The 14,985-nt window shown below is 41.1% G+C and overlaps 1 protein-coding gene across 2 annotated transcripts in view; it reads right to left on the bottom strand.

The window, feature by feature from the left end:
* Positions 1-524: 524 nt before the first annotated feature.
* The window catches only part of NXPE3 (neurexophilin and PC-esterase domain family member 3), a 35,058-nt gene continuing 20,597 nt past the window's right edge, over positions 525-14,985 (bottom strand). For both annotated transcript variants that reach the window (XM_037058907.1, XM_037058906.1), the window contains exons 4-6: positions 13,919-13,992; positions 5,070-5,276; positions 525-3,128 (exon numbers count right to left, since the gene is read on the bottom strand). In XM_037058907.1, the coding sequence (XP_036914802.1) occupies positions 2,578-3,128; positions 5,070-5,276; positions 13,919-13,992 (832 nt within the window). In that variant the 3' untranslated portion in view covers positions 525-2,577. The remainder of the gene's footprint in view (positions 3,129-5,069; positions 5,277-13,918; positions 13,993-14,985) is intronic.

Genomic DNA, 14,985 nt, shown 5'->3' on the forward strand with positions numbered 1-14,985 from the left:
TTGTCACTAAATCAAGCAAAGTAACAGAAACTGGACAAGCTCACAAGTAATCATTTGCACAAACAAGCAGCATCACTCCAAAGCCCTAGAGAAGCTGTGCCTACTCTCTCCTTGAAATTCTCCAGGGAACAGGATGACTCGGCCTCCTCCAGCAGTCCTTGAGGGAATGCTCAAAACTTCTTCCAAAACAAGAAAACTCCTCTTTACAAAAGTCCAACAAGTTGTGGTGAAAAGTGCTATGGGCTCTCACCTACCATACTTAGTTCAAATCCCAACTCAAGTTCTTTATCTATAGAATGAAGTTAAATGTGACCTATACTATTGGATCACGATCAGAATTCATTGTTATGGGTAAAGCCGCTAAAATAATAGGCAAGGCATGCTTGAAGCATCTGTCTTCATCTCTAAAGCCCCCCCCCAGTTTCTTCACATATCCATTTAGTTAACTAAAACTAGACTATAATCTGTTGTGTCTCAAAAAGAAAAGAAGACTTACTAAATGGCCCCAGATTAACTTAAACTCATTTAAATTTACTCAAGTACACTTTAGTTGAAGACAGCCAATAGGAATAGCAGCTTTTGACTCCCAAGCAGGAGAGAACTGTATGTACCTTATGCCCAAATCAAGAAAATACTCGTCATAGAGTTCAATATCTAACTTTAATTTCCAATGAGATTTTAATTTCTAATTTTGGTACGCTACTGAAAATGACACAGTAGGCAGTTAGACAGGTGTGATCAGAGTAGGAATGACAGGCCAGGTATGAAAGGTCACCAGGACAAAACTGGGAGGACAAGTAATGTAGGGTGAAACTTTGCCGCAGAGTGAACTTCTTCTCCCCTAGCATGTGCCTGGTCATGTGGTTTAAACCCTCTGACCTTCCATCTCGCAGTCAGGACCCTCCCCTGGCCTTCCCTCCCCTGGCACATCTCTAGTCATGTGGTAGACCCCCTCAGAGGAGGAACGGGGAGGCCGGAGAATAGTCTCATTCAGCTCCTATACAAGCCCTTGCATGAACACTCCCTTAAGCATTAAGCCCTCAAGACTCAGGTTCTGACCCACATCAAGTCAGTGATCTTAGGAACAAAGCCTCAGATCTCTTAATGACAGAGACAGAGTTCTGGTCAAACTAGAGGTAATTTCTTGGCCTCAGTTGTCTTTCTACTCCAGGCACAGAAAAGCAGCAAGGCCAGGTGATGCCCTCGCTGACCTCAGGACCAACTGTAATGACTAAAGACCCCTTGCCCTGGCCGACCAATCCGTAGAGACTTTGACCCTGAAAAGACAGACCTGGAAAGCTGATGAATATTCTATTGAGATCCTCCTTTGAGACCTCCAGATAAAACCCTCAAGACAAGAACCCAATAAGGCTCTCTCTCTCAGAAGCACACTCCCCCTTTCCTTCTCCCTTTTCCGCCAGGTACATTTTCGTTGCCTTTCTTCCTTCTGAGCCCCAAGGGCCTTTCTTCTGCCTCAGCAACTTGTTTCCTGAGTCAAAGCAGCCCAGCTGGCTTGCTTCTTCCTTGACTCATTTCTTCTTTCTAAATAAATAGAAAATGACTTTCTAAAGTGACTTTCTAAGTAAACTTTCACCTATATTTGAGTTTGTTGGCTCTGAATTTTTTTCTTAGCTAAATTCAAGGACCAAGGTCTAACATCTGGTGCTATTTCACCATTAACAAAATTAACAACCAAAAAAGAAACAACTGAAATAGATGGAAATGATGTTTACAAATTTATAATCACAGTAACACTCTTTACATAAAAGTCAGTTTTTAAAACCCTCAAACTTCAAAGCACAAAAATAAATTTCCATGTATAGATCTTACTCTTCCAGTGCCAAAGCAGTTTTTTTTTTAGCATAAGTATTCACAATGCAAAATTTAGTGGAACTAAATAAAGAAAATAACCCAAATGTCAATTGAATACTGAGATTTCATACACACTGTTGTCCTACCTCCCTTTTGCTTCTTTTCTAGATAAAAGCAGGACATTGTAAATTTTCTCACTGAAAATTCTGAGCAAGGACACTGGTCTTTTCAAGTGATCCAGAAAAGGTGGATTATCAAGGGGAGACAGACATGGCAGTCTTCGGCGTGTTACAGGAATCATTGAACAGAGGCCTCGTTCGTTCACCTGGCTGAGGAGGGGCCAACGTGCTGTTCATGCCGACGTGCTCAAGTTCCTCTGTCAGACGTGCTACAAACACTCCACCGCCAGCCAAACTTGTCCCTTCCATTTAGGTCAGAGCATGTCTCACACTTTTTAGCACAGTCATCTCCCCTCCCAGGAGAAATCAGTTCAAACACACTTATTTGCATCTTTGGTTGCAAGGACAATACAGTGTGTGAATGTTGTTAATGGCTAAGTCCAGACTGGAAAATATCCTATAGGTAGACATAATGTAACTTGCATTTTCTAAGCTCCTTACAAGTCATTATACAAAATCCAGCCCTTTCTGAAACTTTATATATCCATGGTGGCCATCTCTCCACAAGGCCATTCATAAACCTTCTGTAATGCAGGTGATGGCAAAGATCACTGAAAGTGATTCCTCCAGCTCCCTTCAGGGCAGGCTAGGTCTCCAAGGGGCACACAAAGGACAAGAACATGTCCAGTTGGTTCTTCACAATAACTTCATCTGGATGGAGCTTGTGGGGTAGATAATGGGCCAGGGTCATCTCCCAGGCATCAACGAGATATACTCCAACCCCTGAGAACATCTTGCGAAGGATGGTGTCCAGCTGAAAGTTGTACCAGTCACTGTTGAAAAGGCTCACCTCTGGCCCCAGCTCTTGGGCATTGGCTGTCCGGATAACTACTACAGTCTTAGGGCTTCGATCCAAGAGCTGGACCACTGCCCGACGGATGTTCCTGAGCCGCCGGATATACACTTCCAAGGGGAAGGTGCTGAAATGCGACCACACGGCAATGGCAACCACGGTGTTCTTCCCTCCCACGATACCATTCAGCTCATTGGCCACGTAATGGAGCTCGCTACTAAAGACGGTTGTGAAGCGGATGGGCGGACCGTGGCAGCGGTACTTGAGCAGGATGCTGTGCTTCTGGTCCACCGCAAGGAAGGGACCCACATTCTTGGGACTACCCAAGTTAAACTCCAGTAAATCTGAAATAAGGAAGACCCAAAGTCATAAAAGTGTTCAAATCAAGCACATATATTTTGATTACTCTTTACTTGGTGGCTTCAAAAAGTTTTTAAAATAAAAGTACAACAACAAAAAGATACAATACAAATGTAAAGGGAATACTGAGGTTCACTGCCCTTTGGCCTGCTTTGCCTCAATGGGCCTTGATTCAAACAGTTTAAATCACTCCATAAATACAATATTATAAGTAATAATACTAGTGATAGATTCTACACCTATGTCTATGCCTTAGAAGCAAAATAATCTGTTTATCTCTGTTACTGCAAGAAATCTTCCTGTTTGCACTGACTGTTAAGTATCTAAAAAACAACTTAACATTTACACATTATTGTTGTAACAGATAAATATTTCTTCCAGGGAAAGGGCTATACTTTCTGCTTTTTAAAGAATACATATAGTAATCAAATACCTCTGTTTGCTATTGTATAACTAAATACCTCTCTTTGCTATAAAGCCAAAGAAAGGAGCAACTCTGTTCTTCTTTCGATTTCACCCTATGGATGGAAAGTCGCGTTACTATCTTAGAGAACCTCTAGCTCTGTAATAAGAATAACACGGACAGCAGCACAAGTTAGTGTTCCCTTCTCCCTCCCCTTTATGTAAGTTGTGTCTCAAAGTGCAGCTCCTCTGAGGTCTTCTGAAGATCCGAGCAATCACTGGTTCCTTGTTACTCCTAGAAACCTATGTAACTCAGCACTTAATATGCCCCGCAAGGAAAGAGGCCAGTCTCATATTCCAAAATATTTCTAGGAATGCCTCACAGAAAACAGACTTAAGTAATTTTTGGCAACTCAATTCAATGAACATTTCCCAAGCACCCATTCAGTGCCAGCTACTACCGTGCTATAAGCCAGCAATGCTCAGAGGAAGAATCCACTGGTAGTCCTTGCCCTCAAGGTGTTTCTGGTCAATTCTGAAGAAGGAACACCGAACTAGAATTGTACTAGATTACGCTGAGGGTTAAATCACTCCCCTTCAGTCCCAGACTCCTCTCCTAGGCTGTCCTACTTAAACTACCACCACTTAGCATTTAACCCCACTGAAACTGATGAAAAGCTCAATCTACCATTCTTTCTTTTGATCAAGATCAAACACTGACACAAAGCTTTATCAGTACAGGGTACGGTGGAAAATGATCAAGACAATGTGATCACTGCTATCAAAGGAAATACCAAACTACGTCATTAGAATTAAGAACCAAGCAACTCCTGGAAGGCCTGGCAGGCTGGTTGACATCAAGCTGTGCCTCACATCATGCCGTACAAATGATTTCCTTTCTCTTGATTTTTTTTTATTTAATTCTTGTTCAAGTACAGTTTTCTGTCTTATATTCCCAGCCCTGCCCTGCCACAGTGCTCCCCACCTCCCTCCCATTTCTGCCCCCACCTTAGTTATTGTCCATGTGTCCTTTATACTTGTTCATGTGATTCTCTCCCCTCTCCCCTCTGGACCCTGTCAGCTTGTTCCGTATTTGAGTGTCACCGGTCATATTTTGCTTGCTTGTTTGTTTTGTTACTAGAACTCACCTAGGTCTTTTTTTAAAAAAAGCACAACAGAAACAGGAATTAATTTTTCACCTTTTAGAGTCATATCTACTTCCTCATTTCCTTCTGAAAATTAAATTTGAAGCCCCTTTGAGAAGCAAATGTCCTGTCCTGGGTCACATGGCTCATCAGTGGTAGAAACTTCAACAAGGACTTAGTACTTCCATCAATACAGCACAACCGCACTGCTGATCCAAACTGTCACACATCTCTCCAGCGTACCTCTTTAGTCCTACAGAGAAATACCTACTTTTTCACCTGATGCCTTTCTTCAGGCACCCGACTGAGTCTGCTTATTTCATAGCTGATTTCGTATGTGTTTCAAAAGAGTTATGAAACAAAAAGCAAAGCACCAACCTGGAACAAATGCAGTTAGGTATTCAAACCATTGCCTGATTGTGGAGTCACCAAATAAATACACCACTTTTTTTTGTAAGCATTCTGTAATGTTGTCGGGGTCATTAAACTGGCGTATCTTAAAGTTGCTAGGCCTCCACTGATCTCTGTAGTAATACCCGGAAGGAAAGGTTCCTGAGCCTTGAGATAGGTCTAGGTTGTTAGTTTCTGAAAAGAAAAAAGAAAAACATGAGATACTTTGAAATTCTCCGCCAACAAATCACAAATGAAAAATGTCCCAAGAAACATAATTATGACCCAATATTTGTTAGCCTGACAGCATCTGGCTTACATTTCCTGCTGTCACATCTCAAAGAAATCCCAGACTTTCCTCTTATTTCAAAAAGTTCTCCTTTGCACAAAAATGGGAAGATCTGAAACGGGTGTGAGGGTGTTGGTAAACAGAAGCGGACAAGGGGACTTTTTCCTTTTTTGGAGCATTCCCTCTGATTAAGCATGTTTTTATCAAAGTCAAAAATGAAGACAGACAAAACCCGAGGAAACATGTAGATACAAGCACTGTCCGGCATTATGTTAGAATAGAAGAGTTTCTCATCAAAATGCCTGTGGGGCAAGTTAACAACTTCAATTCGTATCTTACATATGCAGAGTAATAATCCACTGTTTCTAAGCCTGTTAACAGTAAAGTTTTAACCCATGAGTCCTACAATTGAATATTCAGGAAATTACCAGAGAACCAAACCAATGACATGCAGTCTAAATAATTATTCCCCACATACAAAAGGTGCAGAAGACTGTTATGCTTAATGAGCAATATTAACAGTACATCAGCAGTATGTATTCATGGCTGTGAATACAGCCTAACTCCACACGACAGCACAGTGCCAAGACATCTTTCAGAGGAAAAGTCAGCATCCTTCTGCCCTAACATCTCCTTTGGAAAACACCACCGTGGAAACAACGTGCTTTACAAGGCACCAAAAGAGACAGGAACTGCTAGTATTTCTTGCAAGTTTACTTTGCACCAGATACTGTTGTAAGCAATTAAGTGTATTATTTTCTAAGATGCTCATGATAATCCTTTAATGTAAGTCCCATTATTACCCCCCTACCTTTCAGAACAGTCACACAACATGACCTAGGCCCCAGAGCTGGTAAGCAGCAAAGCCAGGAGTTGAAGATGCAAGCAGGTGACCCCCCGAAGCCCCTGCTCCTAACCACTGCACTGCATCGCCTCTCAAAATCAGACGCTTGTAGATGCCGGCCCTGAGGTGTTGGCTTTTTTCCCCGAAGGTGTGCACTTACTCATTTCTCACACTGATTCAAATCCGCCATCTTCAGAAAACCACCAATCATTTTATATCACTTCCTTACACAACCCAAAGTTCAAATCTCGATCATAATCCAGTAATTCTATAGTCTGCCCTGTTAAACCACAATTCAAAATCCAAATGTTTATGAGTCCTAAGTTTTAGTCCTCCATTTGTGACTGTTTTCACCTAATTTGATTTCTGGATATTACCCCTACTACTCAAAATTGCTTTGGTTTTATTCCCTTCAAGAAAGATGCCCTATTTGACAGATAATACATATTTAATCTTTTTCCTAAGGCAGTTGCTGATTTTTTGTAGGCTCAAGGGCCAAATTGAAAAATAAACATCACTTCTGAAAGTTTTATTTGGCAAATGTAATTATCAAAAAAGGGGGGATAGGTTATATTCTTTTGTTGTTGTTATAAGAATTAGGGGATCAAAATTGCCAATGTGCTGGAGAGGTTTGTGAACCACGTGCTGGAGAAGTTTACCCATCCGAGTCGAGTTCCCATTCAGAATGATCCGAGTTCCCATTCAGAACGACCCGTATCAACACAGGCACTGTAGGAGGCGCTGCCAAGGGACAGTGACCAGACACCTCTTGGATGGGGCTCCAGGCAGATATCTATCATTCCCTAACCCATGTGTTGCCCTAAGATTCTTTCACACTTTGAATGAAAGATAAAGTACAGCAACTGACAGACCTTGTTACGTACTTAAACATTTATTGAATGAATGAGAAGATGGATGAATGAATGAGAATAAAAGGATAAAGATGAATCAATCAGGCTGCTGGCTAAAGAAGAAATACCCCTTCATTCTCTTCCTTCAAATATTTATTTGGTTTATTCAAAAACAAGTTCTCAACATGTACTAAGTGTGCCTTTACCATGTTACCACACTTTGCCCAAAGCTCACTCAGTTACATTGGAAGACCAAACTGCACAGGCCAGAGAGCTCCAAAACATTTACTAGGATGGAAATTAAAAGTGATTTTGAAGCTACAATTTTTATCACAGTTAATTCAGGAGATTTGGCTATTCTCTGTCAAATACACGTTATAAAGTGTATATCACACAGGAAACAATGACCATTTCTATTCAAATGCTAATTATCTTTACTACCAGACTTAAGACAAGCAAAGCAAGTCAATTACTGAACCTGACATTAATTCTCTAAACTTGCAGCTCTAGGTAACAGAGCAAATTGAAATGCATGTACCTACACTGCCCTCTTCTGGTCAGCTGGGACAAAAACATTTCCCGACTCAGGACTGTAACCAGCCAAGAGTCAGCATTTCTTGGAACTCTGAATGCATTTTCACATAACATAACTGAGACATGAAAGCCTCTTAAATCAGTAATATGACCCCAAGTTACTAGACATGTGGAGTAAAATCAATTTTAAAAATGAATAATGAGTTACTATGCAATTTTACGGTTATCTTGAATATAGACAGTGAAGTTTCCACAGAGGTGGCTGTAAAGGCAGATATAAACACCTTCATGCACAACTAAGGGGACAGTTTTAATAATTCACAGGTAAGGGCCCTGTTTTTCTAAAATATCTTTCTCTTTATAGCCCATGGCTTAAATTTTCCTCCAAACGTTGACATCTAATTCATTAGCCATAATGAGGACCGTTTTGAGCCACAAATGGGAAAAAATTAGAGAGAAGCAAAGATAAATTTTCCCAAGTTATCTGCAAAGAGCTGGAGAGAGATACAGGACAATTAAGGATGGGGTATATGTGTGCACAGTCCCTTAATTTTATGGCCCAGAATTACTCGCAAAAGAACAGTCAAGGCCAGGCCGAAGGGGTTATGACAGGAAAGAAAGACAAGACAGAGAAGGAGCAGAGCCAAACAATTCCGTGACCAGGGAACACTTTGGGCACAGGGTACCTGGAGGCCACCTCGGGGAGACAAGGACTGAGGACTGTGAGGCAAGCTGTTGAGGCACAGCCAGCCACCTGCTGGGAATATGAGAGGGTCCTGGCTACGAAGTTATTGTAACAGCTTGAATTTGAATTTACCCTTGAAATCCCCTACAAAACATTGGGAATTTGTTTTTCTCTTTATATTTCTGTGCCCCAAAAGCTAAGCATTTTAGAGAGGAATGCTAAAAGCTGTGTAAGCAGAAATACCTGCAGATTCAGAGAATGCTGAAAGGGACCTCAGAGAATAGCTGGTCCAAGACGGCGCATCACAGTGCCCTGCCCGAGCTCCTCAGACGGTCGTGGAGGCAGTAGGAGAGGGCGGCACTGTTTTCAAGGACGTACGCTGTGTTACTGACAGTTGTGGAAGCGGGCTTCCTTCCCCAAACGGAACGTTAGTTGGAATTTTTATGTAGGACCTGAGCCTTTCGATTTTCCAAGTTAATTGGACCTACATCTTGGTTTCACTGCCTATAAAGTAAGCTCCTAGTTATTGCAAAGGGCTGTGAAAAGTCAGCGCTGTACGAGTGTGACAGCACATTCTTGAATAGTAAAGGGCTACATTGGAGTGTGGGAAATATCTCTATGTTCTAAACGTTCTATATCTTAATCTAGGTGGTAACTTATTAGTTTAGTTTTCTATTGCTGTGTAACACAGCACCACACATTTAGTGCTTTAAAAACGAGGTACATTTATTCCCCACAGCTCGGTAGGTCAGAAGCTCGGGGTGCAGCCCAGCTGGGTTCTCTGCTCAGGTCTCACAAGTCAAAGACAGGGTGTCAGCAGGCCATGTTCCTTTCTGAAGCCTCTGGAGAAAAATCCACTTCCCAGCTCATTCGAGTTGGTCTAATTCAGTTCTTTGTGGTTATAAGGAATTTACCTGCCTTTATTCTCCTTGTGACAGAGTCTCTCATTTCCTTGTCAGCCAGGGAATACCTTGCAGCTCATAGACACTGCCTGTACTCCTTGCCACACAGCTTCCTTCATGGTTAAAGCTAGCAACTCAGAATCTCTCTCACATGGATCCTTCTCACATTTTTCAATCTTTCTTCAGAAAGAAACTGGTCCCTGTTTAGGGCTTGTCTGATTAGATCAGACCTACCCAGGATAATCTCTTTTTTTTTTTTAAGTTCAATTTTGCCACATAATTGAAGGGAAGGGATTAGTAAGGGTACGGATCACTGGGAGTCACCTCAAAATCTAGCCTACCACATTTACAAAGCCATGTACAAGTGCAAATCTCTATGTACTATATGCTTATGACCTGTGTGCTCCATTATGTATAAGAAATATTTCAACAGATAATGAAAAACAGTAAAGAACGACAAAGATGTTCATATTTATTTGGTTACTATTAGATCTAATCCTATCCTAAACTCTCAGTAAGCTCCCCCCAAAATATGAGCTCCACTTTAGTTTTGGATGAAGTTAGAAACCACCAAGGTCTCCAAACCATGAGCTTATGATAGTCTGGGGACCTCAGTACAGTGCTCACAGAAATTCAACAGCAATTGTGACACTGAGAAAGCTTGTCAGAAACTGGCCCTTGTCCTGGGTAAGGAAGTCTTGTCGACTTAAAAGTTGTGCTGCTTTACTCTCGACTAGAGTCACACCCATGCATGGGGTGGCACTGGCAATCTCAAGCAAGCCAGCAGCCTCTAAATATGTATCTCAGGATAATTTCACCTTACAGAAAAATCATTTAACTACATAAATAACAAAATTTCATAAGGAAAAAAACCCTCCAAAATACAGGATTCATAAATGAAATAATAAAAGGAGAAAGACTTTGAACCCCTCCAAGGTCAGTACAAAAAAATAACCCAACATGGGCCTGAAATACCTTGTGGTGCCAGGAAGGAAGCACTGAACAAACAAATGCAAAGCAAAAAATGATGAGAGCATGTCAAAAGGGCGCAGGAGCCAGACTGAAAAGGTTCCCAACTGCCAAAAATATTTTGAACAACAAAAAAATGATTGAATTGAATTATAGCCCAAAAGTTGAAATAGATAATCATGAGTCTATCCTGATTAAATAAATGGGAAAGAAGGGACAACTTTTCCTTAGAGAAAAATTCCAATTAACAAATGTCTTAAAAATGATACATACAGCAAGTCATCATTAGAAAACCAGCAGAAATAACTGCTACAAGATTTACTGACAAATACTAAAATTAGTGGGTGAAAGTTTAAGCAGAAACAGAATATGTAGTTTCTGTATTAGTTTCCCGTGGCTGCTGTAACAAATTACCACAAATTCAGTGACTTAAAACAACATAACTCTATTCTCTCACAGTTCTGGAGGCCAGAAACTTTAAATCAGTGTCACTGGGCCAAATCCAAGACACCTGCAGAGGCACACTCTCTCTGGAGGACGTAGGGAAGAATGTGTGCCCTCGCCTCTTCTACAGCTATATTTTTTAGCTCCTGGCTCCCTCCCCGTATTTAAAGCCAGGAACAGGACAGCTTCTAATCTCTGCTTCTACCTTCACAATGCCTTCTGCCTTCTGCTTTCTCTACAAAATCTCCCTCTGCTTCCCTCTTAAAAGGGCACTTGTCATTGCATTTAGGGCCCACTCAGATAATCCAGATAATCCCTTCTCATCTCAAGACCCTTCTCTTAATCACATATGCAACATTTATTTTGCCATATGGTAATATTTACAAATTTGATGGATTAGGATCTGGGGGAGACATTATTCAGCCTATTATACACTCAGAGTAGCTCTCAAAAATACTGAGTAAATACAGATACAGATACGTTTTAAAAATAAAGAAATAAATAAAAATAAGTTTACAGTGAAAAACCCTGGCAGACACCACCTTAATCAAATGGTCAAGGCTCATATCATTAGCCATACACAGTAATATGTGGATGCCCTTTAAAGGGCACCGAGGTTCACAGCATTAGCAACACACATTGACATCAGGTAGCCCCTGAAAAGGATGTGACATCATTTCTGCGCTGTTCCTTCCAAAGGTGCACAAGCATGTTCTAATCAGAGGAAAACATTAGACAAACCCAAAGTTAGAGATATGCTAAAAAATATCTAACCAATGCTCTCTGAAAGGGTCAAGGTCATGAAAGATACGGAAAGACTGAGGAACTCTCACAAAGGGAAGACCAAGGAAACATGGCAAAGAAATGCTCTGTGGGTTCCGCACCGGGTTCTGGAACAGAAACAGGGTATTGGTAGGAAAGCTCATGAAGTCCAAATAAATTCTAGCGCTTAGTTAATAATATTGTACTGATGTTAAATTCTTAGTTTTGGTAAGTGTTCTGTGGTTACTTAAGATGTTAGCATAGGTGAAGCTGGGTAAAGGCTACATGAGAACTCTAGTCTTTCTGTAACTCCTAAATCTAAAATTATCTGAAAACAACAAAAAAATTCTTAAAAGAGAATGAAGGAATGAAGGGAGGGAGGGAAGGACAGTGTGAGTCCTTCATTTAGATCTTTGAGTAACCCCTGCTGGGGGCACGCATAGCAATAGGGTGAACTTCGGTGGAGTTCTGCCAAGCTGGACTTCCATATCATATACGGAGTGAGCCAAAGTAGGTGTACAGTTGTGAGTACGTGAAACAGTGTATTCTTATATTATCATTTATAATTATATTATTTATTTGTATTACATATCTTATTATTAGTGTTACTGTCACTATTGTATATCCTTACTTCTGATTTTTTTTTACATAATCATGGCTGCTAATTTAACCTACTTTTGCCCACCCTTGTACAACCACGGCTCTTTCCTTTCCAATTATGTATGGTACCCGCTCCAAGATGGTTTTCTTAAAGCCAGGCTATTTGACTCCTGTTTTTTCATGGTTGCTTTCTTCCTCTAAAAATCCACCGAAAGTCTCACTAATGACTGAATCTGCCTTCTTTCTAAACACAATCATATGTCACAAATCCACAATTACTTCCTGGATGAAATTCAAGACCTGTCAGATGCAAATAAGCCATCCGAAACTCCTCCCACTGACCATCCCACTGGACACCCAGAGACACCACAAGGAGGGCAATCCAAAGGACAGGGTCTATGGGAGAGAAGGACAGACGCAGTGGTGGGACAGGGCTCCTGAGGTATCAGAGGAGGCGGTGTGAGGAATGCAGTACTACTGCGCATAACGGGTCTACTAACATCTCGGCCGTGGGGTTGTGGACCAGGCAGGGAAAGATAAGTAATGCCGTTAATTACGTTTTACATGTGTATCTTCTAAAGTTAGCAATTCACTGGGTTCAAGTAAATCAAATACATCTCTTCATTAGGAAAAGATTGGGATTTCTTGTGGTACATGATCGTGGGCACCAGACATACAGGCTGGCAGTATTCTGCCTGCACCGGGGGCATAGACAGATTCTATTTAGCCCATACAGTATTTTAAAAGTTCTAAACTGGATGTCAGTATTTGGAAATCTGGAGATATCATATTTAAAAATGTCTGGGATTTCACAAAAAAAAATCTATAGATCTTGCCAAACTGGGTCATTGTTTCTTCATTGAAACAATGCAGCAGGAACTGAGAGAGGCTGCCCCCCCCACCCTTTAGACGGTCCTTGCTCCTTAGTTCCTTCACCACTCACAGGAGACACACACATGACTAATACCCACGCTGCTGGATTCCAGTGCATTATACACCTACTCCCTGTGGCACTCGTGTTTGCAACACCTGCTGTGTGTGATAATATATATATGCTTTCAACATTAAAAAGGCATTGCTTCCATCTGCACTTGACCTTAACCAAAAGGCCAAGAAGCAACTGCCCGCCACCTGCATAAGCCTCCGTAACAATGTGCATTCTTTCTACTAAAAGTCACTATAGCTAATTATATCTATTTTGCAAAAACACAACACATACATTAACTCTTCTGAATTTCACTCTTTTAAGTAATATCCTATACCAATGGATCGGAGCCACCTGGAGGTTTGCTAAAACACAGGCTGCTGTGCCCACCACCGGGGTCCCGATCCGGCGGTCTGAGGTGGGCCCCGAGAGGCTGCAAGTCCCCTGGGAGTGCCGATGCTGCCGGTCCAGGGACTCCACTGGGAGGACAGCTTCCCTTCACTAACCCAGTGTTTTTGATTGAAAAATTTTCCGCTTATTTCTACAATTTTACGCTCACTCCCTGAACACAGCTAGAGCACTGACATCCAAAAGAACTTCCAGTGATGATAGACACATTCTTTATAAAATGTTATCCAATATGGTAGCCACTAGCTACATGTGACTATTTGAGCATGCGTAACTAAAGAATTGAATTTTAAATTTTATTTAATTTTAATTACTTTTAATTTAAATAGCCACATATGACGAATAGCTACTCTGAAGGACAGAATAGCTGTGAAGGCTCTTGAAGAGCCAAAGAGAGAGGGGCGTGGGGGAAGAAGACTTTTACACGAGCATAAATGGCCAACCCCCGTGCACACAGGTCTAACTGATGTACTTTAATCTAACAGCTCTTCAGTACTCTCAGCCATGCTCAGAAGCATCCACGTCCTATTACAGGGGAAACAGGGTTTTGTAGCATCAGTGCAACTAGAGCCTCCACCCACTCGCCAAGAAAAAGAACAAACCACAGAGCTCATTCCTTTTTACCTTTTATTCTCCTGGGAGTTACAGTCACCCAGTCAGGTCCACTGGAGTTGATTGGCATTTTGATATTGACACCACTTGAAGAGGAATAAAAAGAGTACAGGCTTAGATTCAGGGACACGTATTTAATATGTATCTTCACAAAGAAAAAATGGATATGATTTCATAGACCCTCATTAAGAGAAACAGTCTCACAAATATTAATCAATATAATAATTTAAAAAATAACTGTCTTAGAATAAGCAGGTCATATAATCTGAATAGGAATTAAACAGGTTAATTTCTCACTGCTTAGCCCTCAACCCAAACTGCAAAATGACAAATTCTGGTTTGAACTGCTCACTCCCCCTGGTCTGGGAAAATGGTTCATGCTGATGACATCTATTTTGTCACTACCTACCTAGTGGTCACACTGCAAGCCTATGCAACATTAACTCACCTGTCAGATTCCTTAGGCCTTTCCCAGAACTAACATGAGTCCTATCGTAGACACTTGTCCCCAGATATGAGCTCATGCAGCACTTTGTTCATCATTACTGTGGCTCTTTGTGTCTGTTCTTTTTACTAAAACATACACTCCCTGACAACACAGATTGTGTCCCATTCGACTTTTGTTTTCTTTACTTACCAGCACAAGCCCTGGATTGGAGTTTGTGCTTGGAAAGTAGTGGATGGAGGGCCGTGTGAAAAAGTGCGGGAGACTGGAGCCCCAGAGAAGAATACTGAAACCTCCGTGAACTACTCCAGAAACAAGGTCCAATAATTAGGTCTCTTACACTTAGAACACAAACAAGTAAAAATAAAGAAATAAAATGCTAACTTTCCAAGCTGTTGATATGAGAACTTGCAGTCATGATTTTTTGTCTCATCAAGAAGTCAATTCAAAAAATATCTATCCTTAAATAATTCTTGAACTTTACTGTATGCTAAGCACTCTTAGATGCCAGGATATAATAGTAAACAAAATGCCACAGCATCTCCTTTATAGAACTGACATTATAATGGGGGAGAGAGACAAAAAAAATTCAGAAAGTAAGTATATGGGGTTACCTTAGAGAGTAACAAAATGT

Source organism: Sturnira hondurensis, unplaced genomic scaffold (assembly GCF_014824575.4).
Source record: "Sturnira hondurensis isolate 20B ecotype Veracruz unplaced genomic scaffold, ASM1482457v3 Scaffold0010428, whole genome shotgun sequence".
Lineage (NCBI taxonomy): Eukaryota > Metazoa > Chordata > Mammalia > Chiroptera > Phyllostomidae > Sturnira > Sturnira hondurensis.